Source organism: Meles meles, chromosome 5 (assembly GCF_922984935.1).
Source record: "Meles meles chromosome 5, mMelMel3.1 paternal haplotype, whole genome shotgun sequence".
Taxonomy (NCBI): domain Eukaryota; kingdom Metazoa; phylum Chordata; class Mammalia; order Carnivora; family Mustelidae; genus Meles; species Meles meles.
In genome coordinates, this window is record NC_060070.1 from 16913066 (window position 1) to 16927595 (window position 14530).

General features: G+C 48.2%; 1 protein-coding gene, 1 non-coding gene and 1 pseudogene across 2 annotated transcripts; 1 reads left to right on the top strand and 2 right to left on the bottom strand.

The window, feature by feature from the left end:
* Nucleotides 1-2193: 2193 nt before the first annotated feature.
* On the bottom strand, nt 2194-2301 carry LOC123942889. The gene has a single exon (XR_006818519.1). It is a non-coding gene; the product is annotated as a U6 spliceosomal RNA (small nuclear RNA).
* A 2424-nt stretch (nt 2302-4725) lies between these two features.
* Nucleotides 4726-10439, bottom strand: LOC123941163 (UL-16 binding protein 5-like). Its single transcript, XM_046004069.1, has 5 exons — nt 10355-10439; nt 8093-8350; nt 7582-7857; nt 6795-6925; nt 4726-5552 (listed from the first exon to the last, which is right to left on the bottom strand). The coding sequence occupies exons 1-4, from the start codon at nt 10437-10439 to the stop codon at nt 6810-6812; spliced, it is 735 nt and encodes a 244-aa protein (XP_045860025.1). The 3' UTR covers nt 4726-5552; nt 6795-6809.
* Nucleotides 10440-13645: 3206 nt separating this feature from the next.
* On the top strand, nt 13646-13795 carry LOC123942820 (annotated as a pseudogene).
* Nucleotides 13796-14530: the final 735 nt, after the last annotated feature.

Below are 14530 nucleotides of genomic sequence, written 5' to 3' on the forward strand. Positions count from 1 at the left end.
TGTTCCCCCAACCTCCCACCCCTGACCCTTCAAAACCCTCAGGTTGTTTTTCAGAGTCCATAGTCTCTTATGGTTCGCCTCCCCTTCCAATTTTTTTTTTAATAAACATATAATGTATTTTTATCCCCAGGGGTACAGGTCTGTGAATCACCAGGTTTACACACTTCACAGCACTCACGATAGCACATACCCTCCCCAATGTCCATAACCCCCTCCCCCTCTCCCAACCACACCTCCCCCCATCAACCCCCAGTTTGTTTTGTGAGATTAAGAGTCATTTATGGTTTGTCTCCCTCCCAATCCCATCTTGTTTCATTTATTCTTCTCCTATCCCCCTAACTCCCCACGTTGCTTCTCCATGTCCTCATATCAGGGAGATCATATGATAGTTGTCTTTCTCCGATTGACTTATTTCACTAAGCATGATACCCTCTAGTTCCATCCACGTCGTCGCAAATGGCAAGATTTCATTTCTTTTGATGGCTGCATAGTATTCCATTGTGTATATATACCACATCTTCTTTATCCATTCATCTGTTGATGGACATCTAGGTTCTTTCCATAGTTTGGCTATTGCAGACATTGCTGCTATAAACATTCGGTCAATTAATGTCTTAATAAATATGGTATCTTGTTTACTGACTGGTATGAGAAAATCTGATTTTTTTATTGGAAGTTATTATTGGGGTGCCTGGGTGGCTCAGTCCAGTAAGTATCTACCTTCTGCCCAGGTGAGGATACCGGGATGCTGAGAGGCAATGCTCCCCTCGTGGCCTCTGCCTGCCTTGTGCTCAGTGCTCAGGGTCCAGTCTGCTCCCCGCTCTCCCTCTGTCACACTCCCCATCACCCCTACACCGTTCTCTCTCTCCTTCTCTCTCTCAAATAAAAAAAAAATGGAACAGTCATTGAGTTTCGACTAGTTGCTAGGTCCAGTAACACTGGTGTAAAAGCCATGTGCAGCAGCACGCTCAGCTCTCCCTCGAGGAGGCAGAGCACACAGCTCTCCTTGGATGGTGGCAGGTAAGACAGAGGGCCCAAGGGAGAGACTCTCCAGGATGAAACTTGAAGGCCAGAGCTTCAGGGTCCCCTGGGACACCTGGTTCAGCCCTGGTGCTCTCACCTGGCAGCTAGCCTCCTGCGGAGCCCAGAGCCCCAGCCAGCTGAACTGCCCCTGCCTTGAGCAGAGGTGCCTTCAGAGTGCCTCAGGAAAGGGCATTGAGCTGCTGTTAGAATGGGATGGTGTCACCTGACAGGACCAGGAAAGGGTGTGGCAGGGCAAGGACAGTCACACTCAGACCTTGTGTTCAGCTACCAAGGTGAGGAGAGGCTGAAGACAAGGGAAGATGGATTTCTGTCTAAAAGCCTCCCCAAGGATCCAGAAACCAGGATCCAGGTCCCTCTCTTTGGGTAGGCTTCCCAGCTGCTCCTTTATGGCTTCTGACCCAAAGGGTGGATCAAGATCTAATTGGAGGGAACAGATGATTCATTCCATTTTAGTCTGTTATTTATTTATTTATTTGACAGAGGCAGAGCAAAAGAGGGAACACAAGCAGGGGGAGTGGAAGAGGGAGAACCTCGCTTCCCTCTGAACAGGCTGACTGATGCGGGGCTCGATCTTAGTACCCTGGATCATGATCTGAGCTGAAGGCAGCCGCTTAGCGACTGAGCCACCTAGGCAAACTATTATACATATATCCAATGTCATTTTATTTTTTCTTCATGTTTTATTTAAATTCAATTAATTAACATATAGTGTATTATTAGTTTCAGATGCAGCTGTAGGGACTCATCAGCAGCATATAATACCCAGTTTTCATCACATCACATGCCCTCCCTAACGCGCATCCCCCAGTTACCCCATCTCCCACCGCCATCCCTCCAGCAACCCTCAGTCTCCTATGATTAAGAGTCTCTTATGATTTGTTTCCCTCTCTGATTTCCCTTATTTTATTTTTCACTTCCTTCCCCTTTGAGTAGATTTTAGTTCTTTATTTCTCCAGAGGAGGACTCTCTAGTGTCTTCTGTGCTTTTTTCACACCCAGCTAGTATGTTTATAATCATTATTCTGAATTCTCGTTCTGACATCTTACTAATGTCCATGGTTATTAGATGCCTGGGTTTCCAACTTCTCATTCTGTCCAGAGAAGAAAAGATGAACAAAAGAACAAAGAACTAAAATGGCAACAATGACCCCAAAATATGGAACTCTTCATGAATTTACATGTCAACCTTGCCCAGGGGCTACACTAACCTTCTCTCTATTGTTTCAATTTTAGTATTATGTGCTGCTGAAGCGAATACCAGGTGTGATATTCTTACTCTGGACTCAGTTGTGAGGCCCCACAGAAGGGGAGAGAGGATGCTTAATTTAGCCTAAGGATGTGGGATGGTTAATTTTGCCTGTCTACTTGGAGAGTATTTTGGATAAAATTGACATTTAAATGGGTGAGCTTCAAGTAAAGGAGAATGTCCTTCAGAACATTGCTAGGCCTTGTCAAATCAGTGGAAGGTCCGAAAAGAACAAGAAGGATGACCTCCTGCAAAGAACAGGGAGCTCTCCCACAGACTGCCTTCAGACTCCATCTGCACACAGTCTCAGGCTGGCTTCAGAATGTGGAGTTGATGGCCTCCAAGGTGCATGAGTAAACCTCTCACTATCCCTCTGCCTGTCTGCCGTCATACTGCTTCTATTTTCTGGGGAAGTCTGACTAAAACAGGTGGGCGAGGAAGACTTAACAGCAGGTGATATTTGTGCCCAACGTTCACGGACGCAGGCTGTTGGCCCGTGTGATCCTGAGAGAGGAAGGTTCTAGAGCTGAAAGCCTGGAGGCTGATGGTGAGAACCTTAGGGTTTTGGAGAGGAAGAGATTTCAGGAGGTGAAAAGGGCCAGGGAGGTTGTGTGGGAAATCCCTTAGCAGCCATGAGTTTCAAGCAGAAAAATCATTGGGAACACACCGTCCACAGAAGACTTAGAGGGTGATCTCATCTCCAAGGAGCTGATTCAAGTGCCTGCCGTCTCCTGCACCAAAGTGAGGGTCAAGGTCTCTAGAGATTAAGGGTGCGCGCCTCCCAATTCCAGTCCTCAGCTGCCCTCCTCTCTCGAAAGGCCTGGGGTGACCATGCTGATGAGGGACAGGAAGGAGAGGCTGCCAAACGCTGGAGCCCAGAGAGGGAGAAGGGAACAAAGAAGGAAGACCTGACTTTAAAAAAATGACCAGGAGCTGTTTGGAGTCATTTAACTTGTCACGTCAAATTCTGAAACTGAGGTATTTCTTGTGTCCCCATTTTTCAGAACCATACACATTGTTGAAACAAGCCTAAACTTCTTAAGACGTTGTGAGTCTTATACTTTCCTTTCACTTTTCTTCCTGAACCAGATGACAGAGGTGTCAGACTGATGTCCTCCCAGTTTTTGTGATGTCCCGATGCCAACATTTTAAGATACAGTTTCCCCACACCGGGACATTCCCCTGGGTCACCACAGGATCATCTCCTAGTAGGTCTCATGGTACCTGAGGGTCTTCTCCTCCTCAGACTCTGCTTCAGGTTGTTCCAGGACTGTCCAATACAGCCAAAGAGATGAACGGACTTGGTATTTTCCATTTCCTGGATGTGCTGAAGATGAGGGTTAGAGTGCTTTATTTGCCTTTCTGGTGGATTGGTTTAATCTGTAAATGTAGGTGAAGGGATTTACATGGAGGAGGCCACTGGGACTGTATGTTGTCCATAAGTTCTCAAATATACATTTGAAATCTTTCTTCAGCTGGTGTTTTGACCCATTTTTGTGTCATTTTTTGACAATAGTTCAGATTATTTAGTCTTAGAAACAGAAATCTCCTAACACACTGTATATATTGTACATCAGTGGGATATCCTATGGCTAATTTTTTGCTATGACACATAGCACCGCAGTAAACAATCCTACACCTCGATTGTTTTTCAGTCCCCATGTGTTTCCAGCCTCGAATTAACACTGGGATTGCCATGCAGTGGGATGAACACACCAACCACCATCCAGATAGGATGAACTATAGGGCAAAAGAGTGATTCCATTTAAACTCCTACCAATGCAAAAGAGAACTCATGTTATTCCACTTCCTATCCACTACTTGCTATAACCCTCTTTAAATCTTGTCAGTTTGATGCATGTATAAAGCAAGCCCGTTGTTCCTTGTGTTATCTTGATAACGGGATGTGTTCATGATTTCTGAGGCTGATTTACTGTCTGTGACTTGCTCTAAGCATTTGCACAGAACTCAGGAGAACCATATTTATACTTATTTATTTGCAGGAGCTCTTTGTATATTCTGGATACCAGTCCTTTGCTCATGAGGCAATAAACCAACTGTTAGAATCAGTTCTGTTTCTGCTGTGAAGGCTCACTGTGCACCGAAGGAGGATGACAGGAACGTCAGAACTGTAGGTAAGGGACCTAGGGAAATCAGGAAGATTCTCCACTGCTCCATTCCCAGAATATCTGTTAAATTTCGAAGTGTCGGGATCATGTCTGAGACTGACAGATGACTGCCTGAAAGTTGATTTCTGAGCCATCCTTAAATTGTGTCTCCAGAAGAAATCTAGCAGAATCACACTTATTTTTTCCCCATACAGTAGAGGAAGAAAAAAATTCCCCAATTTCTTATAGGATATAAAACAAATTCCAGATTAATTAATCTTTTATAAGAGATATGCTTCCTTCAATATATGTAGATGGAAATAAAATGCTGAAGAAAATAATCACATTATATATATTTCTTAAAGTTCTCTTTTATTTACTCATTTTTGAGAGAGAGAGAAAGCGTGCCTGAGCAAGAGCAGGAGAAGGGCAGAGGGGAAACAAACTCCCTGCCGAGCAGGCAGCCAGATGCTGGACTCCTCCCGGGACCCGAAGATCAAGTGCTGAGCTGAAAGCAGATGCCCCAGCAACTTAGCCACCCAGGCCCGGGAAAATAATCACATTATAAAATATATCATTTAGAAGTCAACGAGGTTAATGGGTTGATTTTAAGGTAAGTAAAATATGTTAATAAATATAAGTTAATAAAGTAAAATAAATATAGCTAATAAAGTAAATAATGTTGTTAGAAAATATTTTTTAAAAAAGGCAATGAGGACACAGAAAATGTCCCTGAAGTTCTAGAGCATCCAACAGTATCTTTTTGGTGATAGTGTCTGCAAGGACATGGTCCTCTTACACAGAAGAATCTGATATTGCACAATCAGAGAACAACTTGGAATACGTTGTCTTCATTGAGATCCTTCAGTCCGTTATTTAAATATTTCAGTGCAGGAATTCCATCACTCACCACCAAGAGAAAACGGCATACAATATTCCAGTGGAAAGTGCTGAACAGGAGACGCACGAAATCAAGAATGGACATGGGAGTTTCCCTGTCCTGCACCAGGTGGTCGGACTGAGGTTCTGGATTTGTAAACTTGAAAGTGCTGCTGGTCTAATGATGAACAGCAGCTCATCCAAAGGCAGCTGGCCCAGAGGTAGAGTCGCTGAGCTGGTCCACACGCTAAGGGGTTTCTTGGTAGACTTGGCACCCTAAGAACAGAACAGGTGTTTGTCTCCGAGGCTGAGGAAATCCTGGGTCCACTGTCCTGGGGACAGCACTACCCATCCCAGAGCACAGACCTCGCTGAGGGGCATGCATTTCCCCAGCCATGTCCCCAGCCCTGGGCCCAGTCACCTTTACAAACCTCCTCCCTCTTGAACCAAATCAGAGTCAGCCCCAGGCCCTGTTACCAATGGTCTGGGCTCAGGACCAAAGTGAGTAAAACCAATGTGCTCACATGACTCGGGTTCCCATGCTCCCTCTCATGGCAGGTCCTAAAGGACCTGCTGGAGGGTCTGACAGAAGACAGGGGCCTGCACTTGACACCTCTAACCTTGGGGAACCCTGTGGGCAAAAGTCCTTCTTTTCCCTTCCCTCCTAGCCTCCTGCAAGCAGCACACAGAGCTCTTAGTCTGATCATCCTTCCCCCATCCCATCCATTCCTATTCCGGCTCAGCTGGGAGCTCACAGGGGAGCTCAGTTAGCCCATCCCCAGGTCAGCTCTGCTCAAAGCAGGGGCTGCTCAGGGGCTCAGGATCTGAGGTCTGCAGGAAGCTGGCTGCCAGGGACAGCACCAGCCTCAGCCAGGGTTCCCACTGTTGCACGGAGAACTGGCCTCCTTCTAGTCCCATCATGCAGGCTCTCTACTGCCCACTTGCTGCCTCACATGCGAAGACCCAAGCCACGTTCTGGGGGAACACGGCACTACTGTCCAGCCCTTTGAGTTGGTCTGCAGAGGCCTTCCCACTCCCTCTACCTGGGATGAGACCCTGACCCCTGTCCTTGTAACTGCCAGGAGGGAGTCCCCTTCTCCTTGAGATGTCCCATGGAGCTGCCATGCTACTCTGTCTCAAAGGGGTATATGGCCCATGCTGTGTGTTCCTGCTGTCCCCAAACTACCCACCCTGGGCCCAAATTGACTCTCCAATGGAGAACCTGGTCAGAGCAAGGCCTGACTTCCCTCAAACCCTTTAGCACCAACAGGCCTTAAGCAGTGGTCTGGGCCTCTCCCTTTTCCCAGGGGCCTTATCAGTGGGTGAGGCCGTATCAGAGCTCATCGCTGAGCTTGTCCAAGCTGTTGCCAACACGTGATATGAGATCTCATTCATCTAGTCCCACTGCTCTCTGAGAAGGTTCAGGCAGTGGGCAGGGGTGAGCCTGGGAATTCACCGTTCCCTGTGCTCACACCAGGCCATCTGCCCCTCCCTTCCCTCTCAATCTGCTCTCACTACCTCGATCTAATGGTCTCAGACAAGGATGCCCATTATGACAGCACAGCTGAGGAGTAGGGGGAAGATCCAGGTGCAGGGTCCGATGGCCGTGGCCTTGCCTGGGGCTGTATCTTGTCGCGTGGCTGGTGGCACTGAAATGAAAATGCAAGGATCAGAGCCCCAGTTGGGACCCCAAACTGGGGGAGGCTTCCTCAGCTCCTGCAGGTGCATCCTACCAGGCAGAAGGTGTCTGTCACTGTCCTTGTGGCAGCTGCTGTGACCAGCCCTGATGTTGGGAAGGGAGGAGGGGATGCGCCCTGTCCCCCAGGGGCTCCTCCAGCCAAAAGGGGAAGCAGCGTTTGCAATGTAAGAAGTCACTCCAGCTGTGACAGACAGGAGGTGATGCAGGAAAAGGATGGTGACAGCAACCACTGCTCAGGAGCTGACAGTCCAGTGGCACTGAAGGATTTCTGGCAATACACCAGGTGACATGAAAAAGCCAGTAATTCTCTGAAAAAGGAACATAAGACCATCTCTGGAAACACACTGATGCTCCCCTGTTTGGGGCCAGCAAGAAATCCAAGAACTACCTGAGCACAAGGTGTGTGCAGAGATGAAAAAATCCAGGAGGTGGGAAGGGAAAGGATGAATTCTAGAACATTCCTATAGCCATTATTCTGCCAAGAAGAATTTCCCATGGATGGATCAATTTCTCTCTCTCCTCAGACACACACACACACACACACACCGTGGGGCAGGTTGAGGTCATTTCAAGAGAACCAGCACTCCAGCCAGTCTTCTGAGTTACCTGTGGTCTCCCGGGTTTCATCGCAGTGCTCCCATACGTGCTGGAGCCAGCTCTTACAGTCTCCGTTTGACGTCCGCACAAGGAGCGTGGTCAGCTCTTCGTCGTTGTCCAACGTGCCTCTGAACTGTTGGCCTCCAGGAGGAACCACTGTCCACTTTCTGTTCTCCGCGTCAAAGAGGTAAGTTAACTGTCCATTGAAGGCAAACCTCCAGGATCGTCTGGTGTGTCCGTCGGCTCCACGCTCACACATCATGTTGCCCTGCATGGTGAGAGAATCTGTCCCCGCCCCCACCAGCGGAAACAGGTCAGCCTCTGGTCCTGACCAATCCTTTGCCCCACCCGCTGCGCACTCCTCAGCTCCCCTTCGGCCCTCCTGGTCCTGCTCTGGCCTCCTTGCCTGCCCCGGCTGCTGGGCCATGTGTGTGGGACCCACTTCAAAGTTTTACATGAACACCATAGCTCCCCAGCCCTGCCAAAGTGTTCTCCTTCTGCCCTGGGCCTTCAGACTCACCGTTCCTAGTGAAAATCTCTGCGTTGATGTCCAGCACTTTCTTTCTGAGCTCTTCCCCCAGGTCTTTCAGAGGTTCCCTCTGCGTGTCCATTAATTTCATCAGCTTCACCCCACAAGGACCAATGGGTTTGACCTCCTTGCTCCCACAGTTATAATGAAAAACCTTGTTTCCATTGACCTGGACTTGAATCTCACACCTCCATTGTCCAGGTCCAGCTGGAGATGTCATGAGATGATTTTGGTAAAGCGGAAGAGCATCTGGGAAGGGAAGACACAGGTGGAGGTTGGGCTGGAAGAGAAAGAGCAGCAGGCACCCCGCTGCCAGCCAGGTGACAGAAATCCCCCCTCTCCCCACCCCCGCCAAGGGCTGACGTGGCAGAGTAAGGACTGTCCCTGTAATATGGTTCCCCGGAGCCTTGGAGGCTGGCGCTCTTCCCCTGTTGGGAATGGATCAGGATGTCTCTGCTTGGGAAGTCACATAGCCCCAGATAGGAACCTGCGCCTACCAGGCTGACACCCAGCATCACTCGGTCTCTACCCACTGCAGGCACAGGCCAGGCTGGCTATGGCAAGAAGAGCTCTACATGTCAGAGGACTGTCAGGACGTAGGTCAGTGTCCTGTAGGAAGTTGAGGGGCACGGAGGGGGCTTCTCTTGAGGAGCTGGGGCCCGGAGGGGCAGGGTGAGGACAGAATCCAAAGTCAGGTGAGGGAGAGTTCGGGATCATGGGTCACAGGACTCAGCAGGGCCCTGGAGATCCTGATAACCTGCCCTTACGATGGGTCTTGGAAGCATGGAAAGGGTGGTCCACACGTCACAGACTAGAGTAGCAGGCATTGCCATGACGGATAGAAGCTCAGAGAAGTGCATATGACTGAACAGATAGAACAAGAAATGCCAAACACAAAACTAAAAAACAAGTCCTGCTACTACACTCATGGACAGGTCTGGAGGGCTCCTTAGAAAGAAAATAAATAAATACAAAAGTATCTTATCCTGGATGCAAGGACAGAGATGAGTACCAACCTTAAAGCCTCTCTCAGGGTGCAAGGATGTGACGAACCCTATTCGATTTTCATTGAAATGCCAGCCTGGTGCAAAGATTTCCTGTGTCTACTGAATGTTGCATAGGTCTCTGTTGTAACCACTCATCGTGCTGTTGTAGCCGACAAGCAGCCACAGACAATCCATGGATGAAGGTGCCACAGGACTGGCTCCTTGGGCCCCAGGGCCCTTAGAATCCACACCACAGAGCCCTGTGGGAAAAATGGGCTCTGTGCCCTTTCTGACATCCTGATCTGAGTATCAGGAAGTGAGCCCTAGTGTTCCAAGAAGGCAATGACACTTGTGGGAGGGAAAAAAGAGGCTGTGGGTATGTATGCTCCTGGGACAGGGACGGAGAAGATCTCTGGCCAGAGGACATCAGAGCTGTGCACCCTGAGCTGGGAGGCGCTGGTGAAGGAGCGCCTGGAGTCCCTCGGGGAGGGGGGAGGGGGTAATCCGCTGCCCAAGTGTGCACGCAAGTCCACGCACTTGGACTGGTTTCCGCAGTGGGGACACTGACTCATCCCAGGAAACCCTGGGAGAGGCTTTGAGAAACGGGGTCCTGTGGCGGTCCCCTCCCTGGGAAAGCCCCGAATCGTGCCCAGAGTTAGGGGCTGGGAGACTCAGGTCCGGCTGGGCTCTGAGGGGAGGCTCCAGGGGCTGGGAGGACCACAGATCTCCAGCGGGGCCCTCCCTCCCTCAGCTATGCTCCTGGCCCCCAGCGCCAGGCTGAACTTTTCGTGTTATCCGCTATCCCTTGGACTTCCTCTTCCCCGCTCCGTCTCCACCTCCTCCCACCTTCGTCTTCTTATTTATTTATTTATGTTTTTAAAGATTCATTGATTTACTCCGGAAAGTGAGAAGGGAAGGGGCAGAGGGAGAGGGAGAGAGTGAATCTCTCACCGAGCTCAAACTGAGCACAGACTCCATCTAGGGACCCTGAGATCAGGACCTGAGCACAAACCAAGAGTCCCGCGCTTAACCCACTGAGCCAGCCAGGTGCCCAGAAGCTGCCTCTGTTTTCGGCCCCTCTCCTGGCCCAGGCGACCACCGCCCACAGACACCCTCCAGGCAGAAAGCGGCCCGCAGAGAATAAGTGAGGAGTCCGGTTCCGAAGAGGAAAACCGGCAAACCTTTCGAAGACATCATTGCCACTCCCCGGTCTTGCTGCTCACTCCCCAACACCGCACTCCAACCCGGGTTCCACCTCTGAACTCACGGTCGGAGCCTGGTGTAGCACAGAGCCGCAGGGAAAGCGTGAGCAGGAGGCCAAGACGGACGCTGGAGACCCTAGTCCAGGCCATTCGCCCCGCCGCAGCTCTACTCCACCGCGATTTGCAATTTCTACGAAAAATTTCCGCTTGGGGCTTGGACTCCATCCCGGGACCCGCCCCCTCCTGCCGTATGTCCTAGAATATATCAGTCCGTTAGAATTGCACTGAAACTGTGAATTGTGGCATTCTCTGACTCTGAAAGTAGCAGAAGGTCTGAGGTGTGCAGAGACTGGGTTGAGCCTAGCCCCAAGTGGAGTTTCGCTAGGTCTTTCAACAAATGCAAGTTTCTCTCCTGAAGACGGAGGATCATGTGAAGACCAAAGAGTTCAACTGAGCTCAGTAGTAATCAATACAATGGGCAGAAATTTTTTCACTTTCTCTTTCTCTCCTGGATCACAGGGAGCTAGCTGTCTCTTAGCAGGGACCCTGGGAATTGCCGGATCGTTCTATTGGCGGCACTCTCTATTGATCCCTATACTATCCTACTGGTTCAGGGTACATGGAAAAATTATTTCCTTTTATTAATTATGTTATAATATATCATATTATATTACATTTCTTTATATGTGTTGTTATTTCCCCAAAAGTTAGTGGCTTAGAACACCAATAACCATTTATTATCTCCCATAGTTTCTGTGGTCAAGAATTCAGGAGCAGGACCACAGGAAGGTTCTGGCTCAATGTTCCCCATGAGGCTGCAGTCAAGTGTTAACTGAGGTCGCTTTCATCAGAGGGTTTGACTGGGGCTACAGGTGAGGATATAGGGCATATAGGTTGGGTGGTGCTTCTAAGCTGGATCCCTTCTATGGCTGTTGGCAGGAGACCTCAGCTTCTCATGACAAGGAATTCTCTATAGGGCTACTTGAGGAAATTGACAGATGGGGGGCCCCTGGGTGCCTCAGTCAGTTAACCATCTGCCATAGGCTTAGGCCAAGTTCCCAAGAGCCCTGTGTTGTGCTCTCTGCTCAGCATGGAGTCTGCTTCTCATTCTCCCTCTGCCCCTCCCCCTGCTGGTGCTCTCTCATTCTCTCTCTTGCTGTCTCTCTCAGAAAATAAAACCTTAAAAAAAAAAAAAAGTCATGACAGTTGGCTTTCCCAGAGTGAGAGAACCTAGATAGAAAGGTGGAAACATCAATGTCTTTTGTGACGTGGACTTAAAAGTCATGTTTTAGTATTTGCATTCTGTCCTGAGAGCTGCACCCATCCTCCCTGTTCAGTGTGGCTGGGATTACACAAGACATAATTAACCAAGAGGCCAGAATCACTGAGAGCCATTTTGTAGGTAGGCTGTCACCATTCCTTTACTTGGGTCATCCTTGCCTTCACAGGGCTGCCCCTGTGGACAGAGGGGGACAGAACACAACAGGAGAGGGAGTCAGAATCCAGAAGGAATGCCTCCAACAGGAGTCATTTAGGTGGCACTGGGATGAGGAAAACATAAGGAAATATTTTTTCCATGTACCCAGAACCAGTAGGATAAGACAGGGGATAAAGGGAGAGTGCCTTCAATACTCACTGTAAGAGCTGGCAATGGCCAGGGCCTAGGTAAGAGACAGCTCCCTGTGGTCCAGTGGAGAAACAAAGTGAAACAATGACTGCCCATTTTCTTAAACTTTTACTTATTAAAGGGAGAGAGTGCATGCAAGTAGGGTGAAGGGCAGAGGGAGAAGCAGAATCCCTGTTGAGCAGGGATCCTGATGCAGGACTAGATCTCGGGACTCCAGGATCATAACCTGAGGCAAAGGTAGATGCTTGATCCACTGAGCCACCCAGGAGCCCATCTGCTCATTGTTTTGATTATTACTGAACTGAGCTGAACTCTCTGGTCTTCACATGATCCTCAGGTCTTCAGGAGAGAAACCTGTACTTGTTGAAGGACCTAGGGAAACTCCACTTAGGGCTAGGCTCTCCCTAGTCTCTGCACACCTCAGACCTTCCCCCATGTTCAGGGTTAGAGAATGACACAATTCACAGTCTCAGTGCAATTCAATATCATAATTCACAGATTTTTGTACTTGGAAGTGGAACAAACTGTGCAGGTGACTTTGCAAACGGAAAATAGGTGAATGCTGGGAACACATTGATATAAGTCACGGAAACCCTGAAGACCTTTGAAGAAACTGTCACAGGAGCCTCACTGCATCTGAGGAAGCTGCCAGGAGGGACTCCAAAGAAAAGTGAAATACCAGGGCTCTTCTCTCCCCTTCAGAGCCAAGGTTGTCCAAGACATGAAATTTCAGAGGAAAGAGTGGGAGTTCTTGTATATCTAGTTAGTTACAGATCAAGAGGAGACTCCGTTAGAAAGGGCAGGGAAGCGGCTGCTCAGGAGAGCAGAAACGAGGTTATGGACATGGATTGTAGGCTTGAGAGACATCCAGTGAAGGCTTTTTTCAACTCCCTAACATCAAGGAGAGGCTATCTTTAGCTCCTGCTACGTCCAAAGTAATTCCATTCATCAATTCCTTAAACATTCACTGAAGATCTAGAATGTTTAAGATCTTCTCCTAGAGAGTCAAGGCTACAAGAATTTTCCATTTTCTCTGAGGTAGAGAACGAAGAGAATTAATGAACCCAGGGCGAGAGCCAGATAGATGTCCATGCACTTAGAACACTGGTTGGTATTTTTACAGTAGCCAGAACTCTTAGAACATAGAAGAGATTAAATTAATTCCATCAGAAATGGTTGGGAAAACCCAGGTGACATTATCTGAGCCCTACAGGAATTTTACCACTAGTTCAGACAGAAAAAATAATCTAGACAAAGGGATGAGCCAGAGGCAGTACAAAGATGAGCACGAGGGTGGGAATCAGCAAGTAGGCCACACTGGAAGGCCTGGTTATACAGTGCAAGTGTGTTGATGTGCTGTTCTCCACTGCCTTACCCTTCCTCTTCTCTGTGGGGCACAGATGTCTGGCCTTGCTCCACACAACCTCCTCCTATAATTTCAGAAGGCAACAGGAAGGGATTACATCTACACAGAAACACTGCTAGGATCAAAGTAGAAAGATCTCAATAAACTTGGAAACCAATAGACTAGCATTAACTAATATTTTCTTAGGAAGAGTATGTTGTAGTTCCTTGTTGATATTAAATATTTATGACAACCTGGTTATCCTAAGATTCACTCATTCTTTTTAGTCACATTCAGAGGCAGATAAGAACTTTAGTTTAAGACATGCATGTTAAAGCATTTGGGACAACTTTGTAATGTTTTCCACTTTGAAATGCAGAAAATAGCTTTGCGCAGTGGCAGTATCGTAGCCAATGAGGTTTATCCGAGGTGCGATTATTGCTAATTGAAATGCAGAAAATAGGATACCTTGAAGGAAGAAGGCAAGAATGACCAGGTGGATAATCTGTGATAAAGCATGTATAGTGCAATGTTAACTGTAGCATCTTAGGGGATCAGTATACTGGTATTCACTATAAAATTCTAGCAATTTCTCTGTATGTTTTTCAAATTATCTTATAAATGTTGGGGGGAAACGTATTCCTAAACTTATTCTGGCACCAACACAATATAATTCCCTGAGAGCTCTGAAGGAACAAGGTAATCTCTGCTCAATAAAGTACAGACACCCATAACAAATGGGGTAACTTTTGGAAGGAAGGTATGCAGAAACTTATCATGGATGTTAGTAAGAAAGAGAACCCATCTACATCTGTACATACCAATTGTGAAAGAAAAAGTGCATGAGACACCATTGAACAGACCAGGAAGCCTTTATTGAAGGCTGCTGTAATAGGGCAGGGAGGCCTGTACTCAACCTCAACTCTTCTCCATTGAAACAAGGGGCAGGGCATGTTTAAGAGGTGAGGAAGCTAGTGGGAAAGTCCTGTAGTTTGAGCAACAGGATGTGTTGAGCACATGGAGTTATTTCCTGAGCTTTTAAATGTACTTCTCTGTAATTAGACCACCCTGTAATTAATGGCTCCCATCAAACTGAGTCGCTGTTATGGACTCCACTGTGTCCCCCCAAGAGTCATAGTTTGAAGCCCTAACCCCCAGGGTAACTGTATTTGGAGAAAGGGCCTGTAAGGGGTAAGTAAGGATGAATGAGGTCATATGGGTGGGGTCCTGATCCAGTTGGACTGGTGCCTTCTGAGAAGGGTAAGGGAC

What these genes read in the sequence shown, in the direction of transcription:
- LOC123941163 (XM_046004069.1), bottom strand. Translation starts at nt 10,439, where the DNA reads ATGGCCTGGACTAGGGTCTCCAGCGTCCGTCTTGGCCTCCTGCTCACG. An exon ending in TGCTACACCAGGCTCCGACC is followed by an intron (nt 8,351 to 10,354) that starts GTGAGTTCAGAG and finishes TTCCCTTCCCAG; the next exon opens with ATGCTCTTCCGCTTTACCAA. An exon ending in AGAGATTTTCACTAGGAACG is followed by an intron (nt 7,858 to 8,092) that starts GTGAGTCTGAAG and finishes GGGCGGGGACAG; the next exon opens with ATTCTCTCACCATGCAGGGC.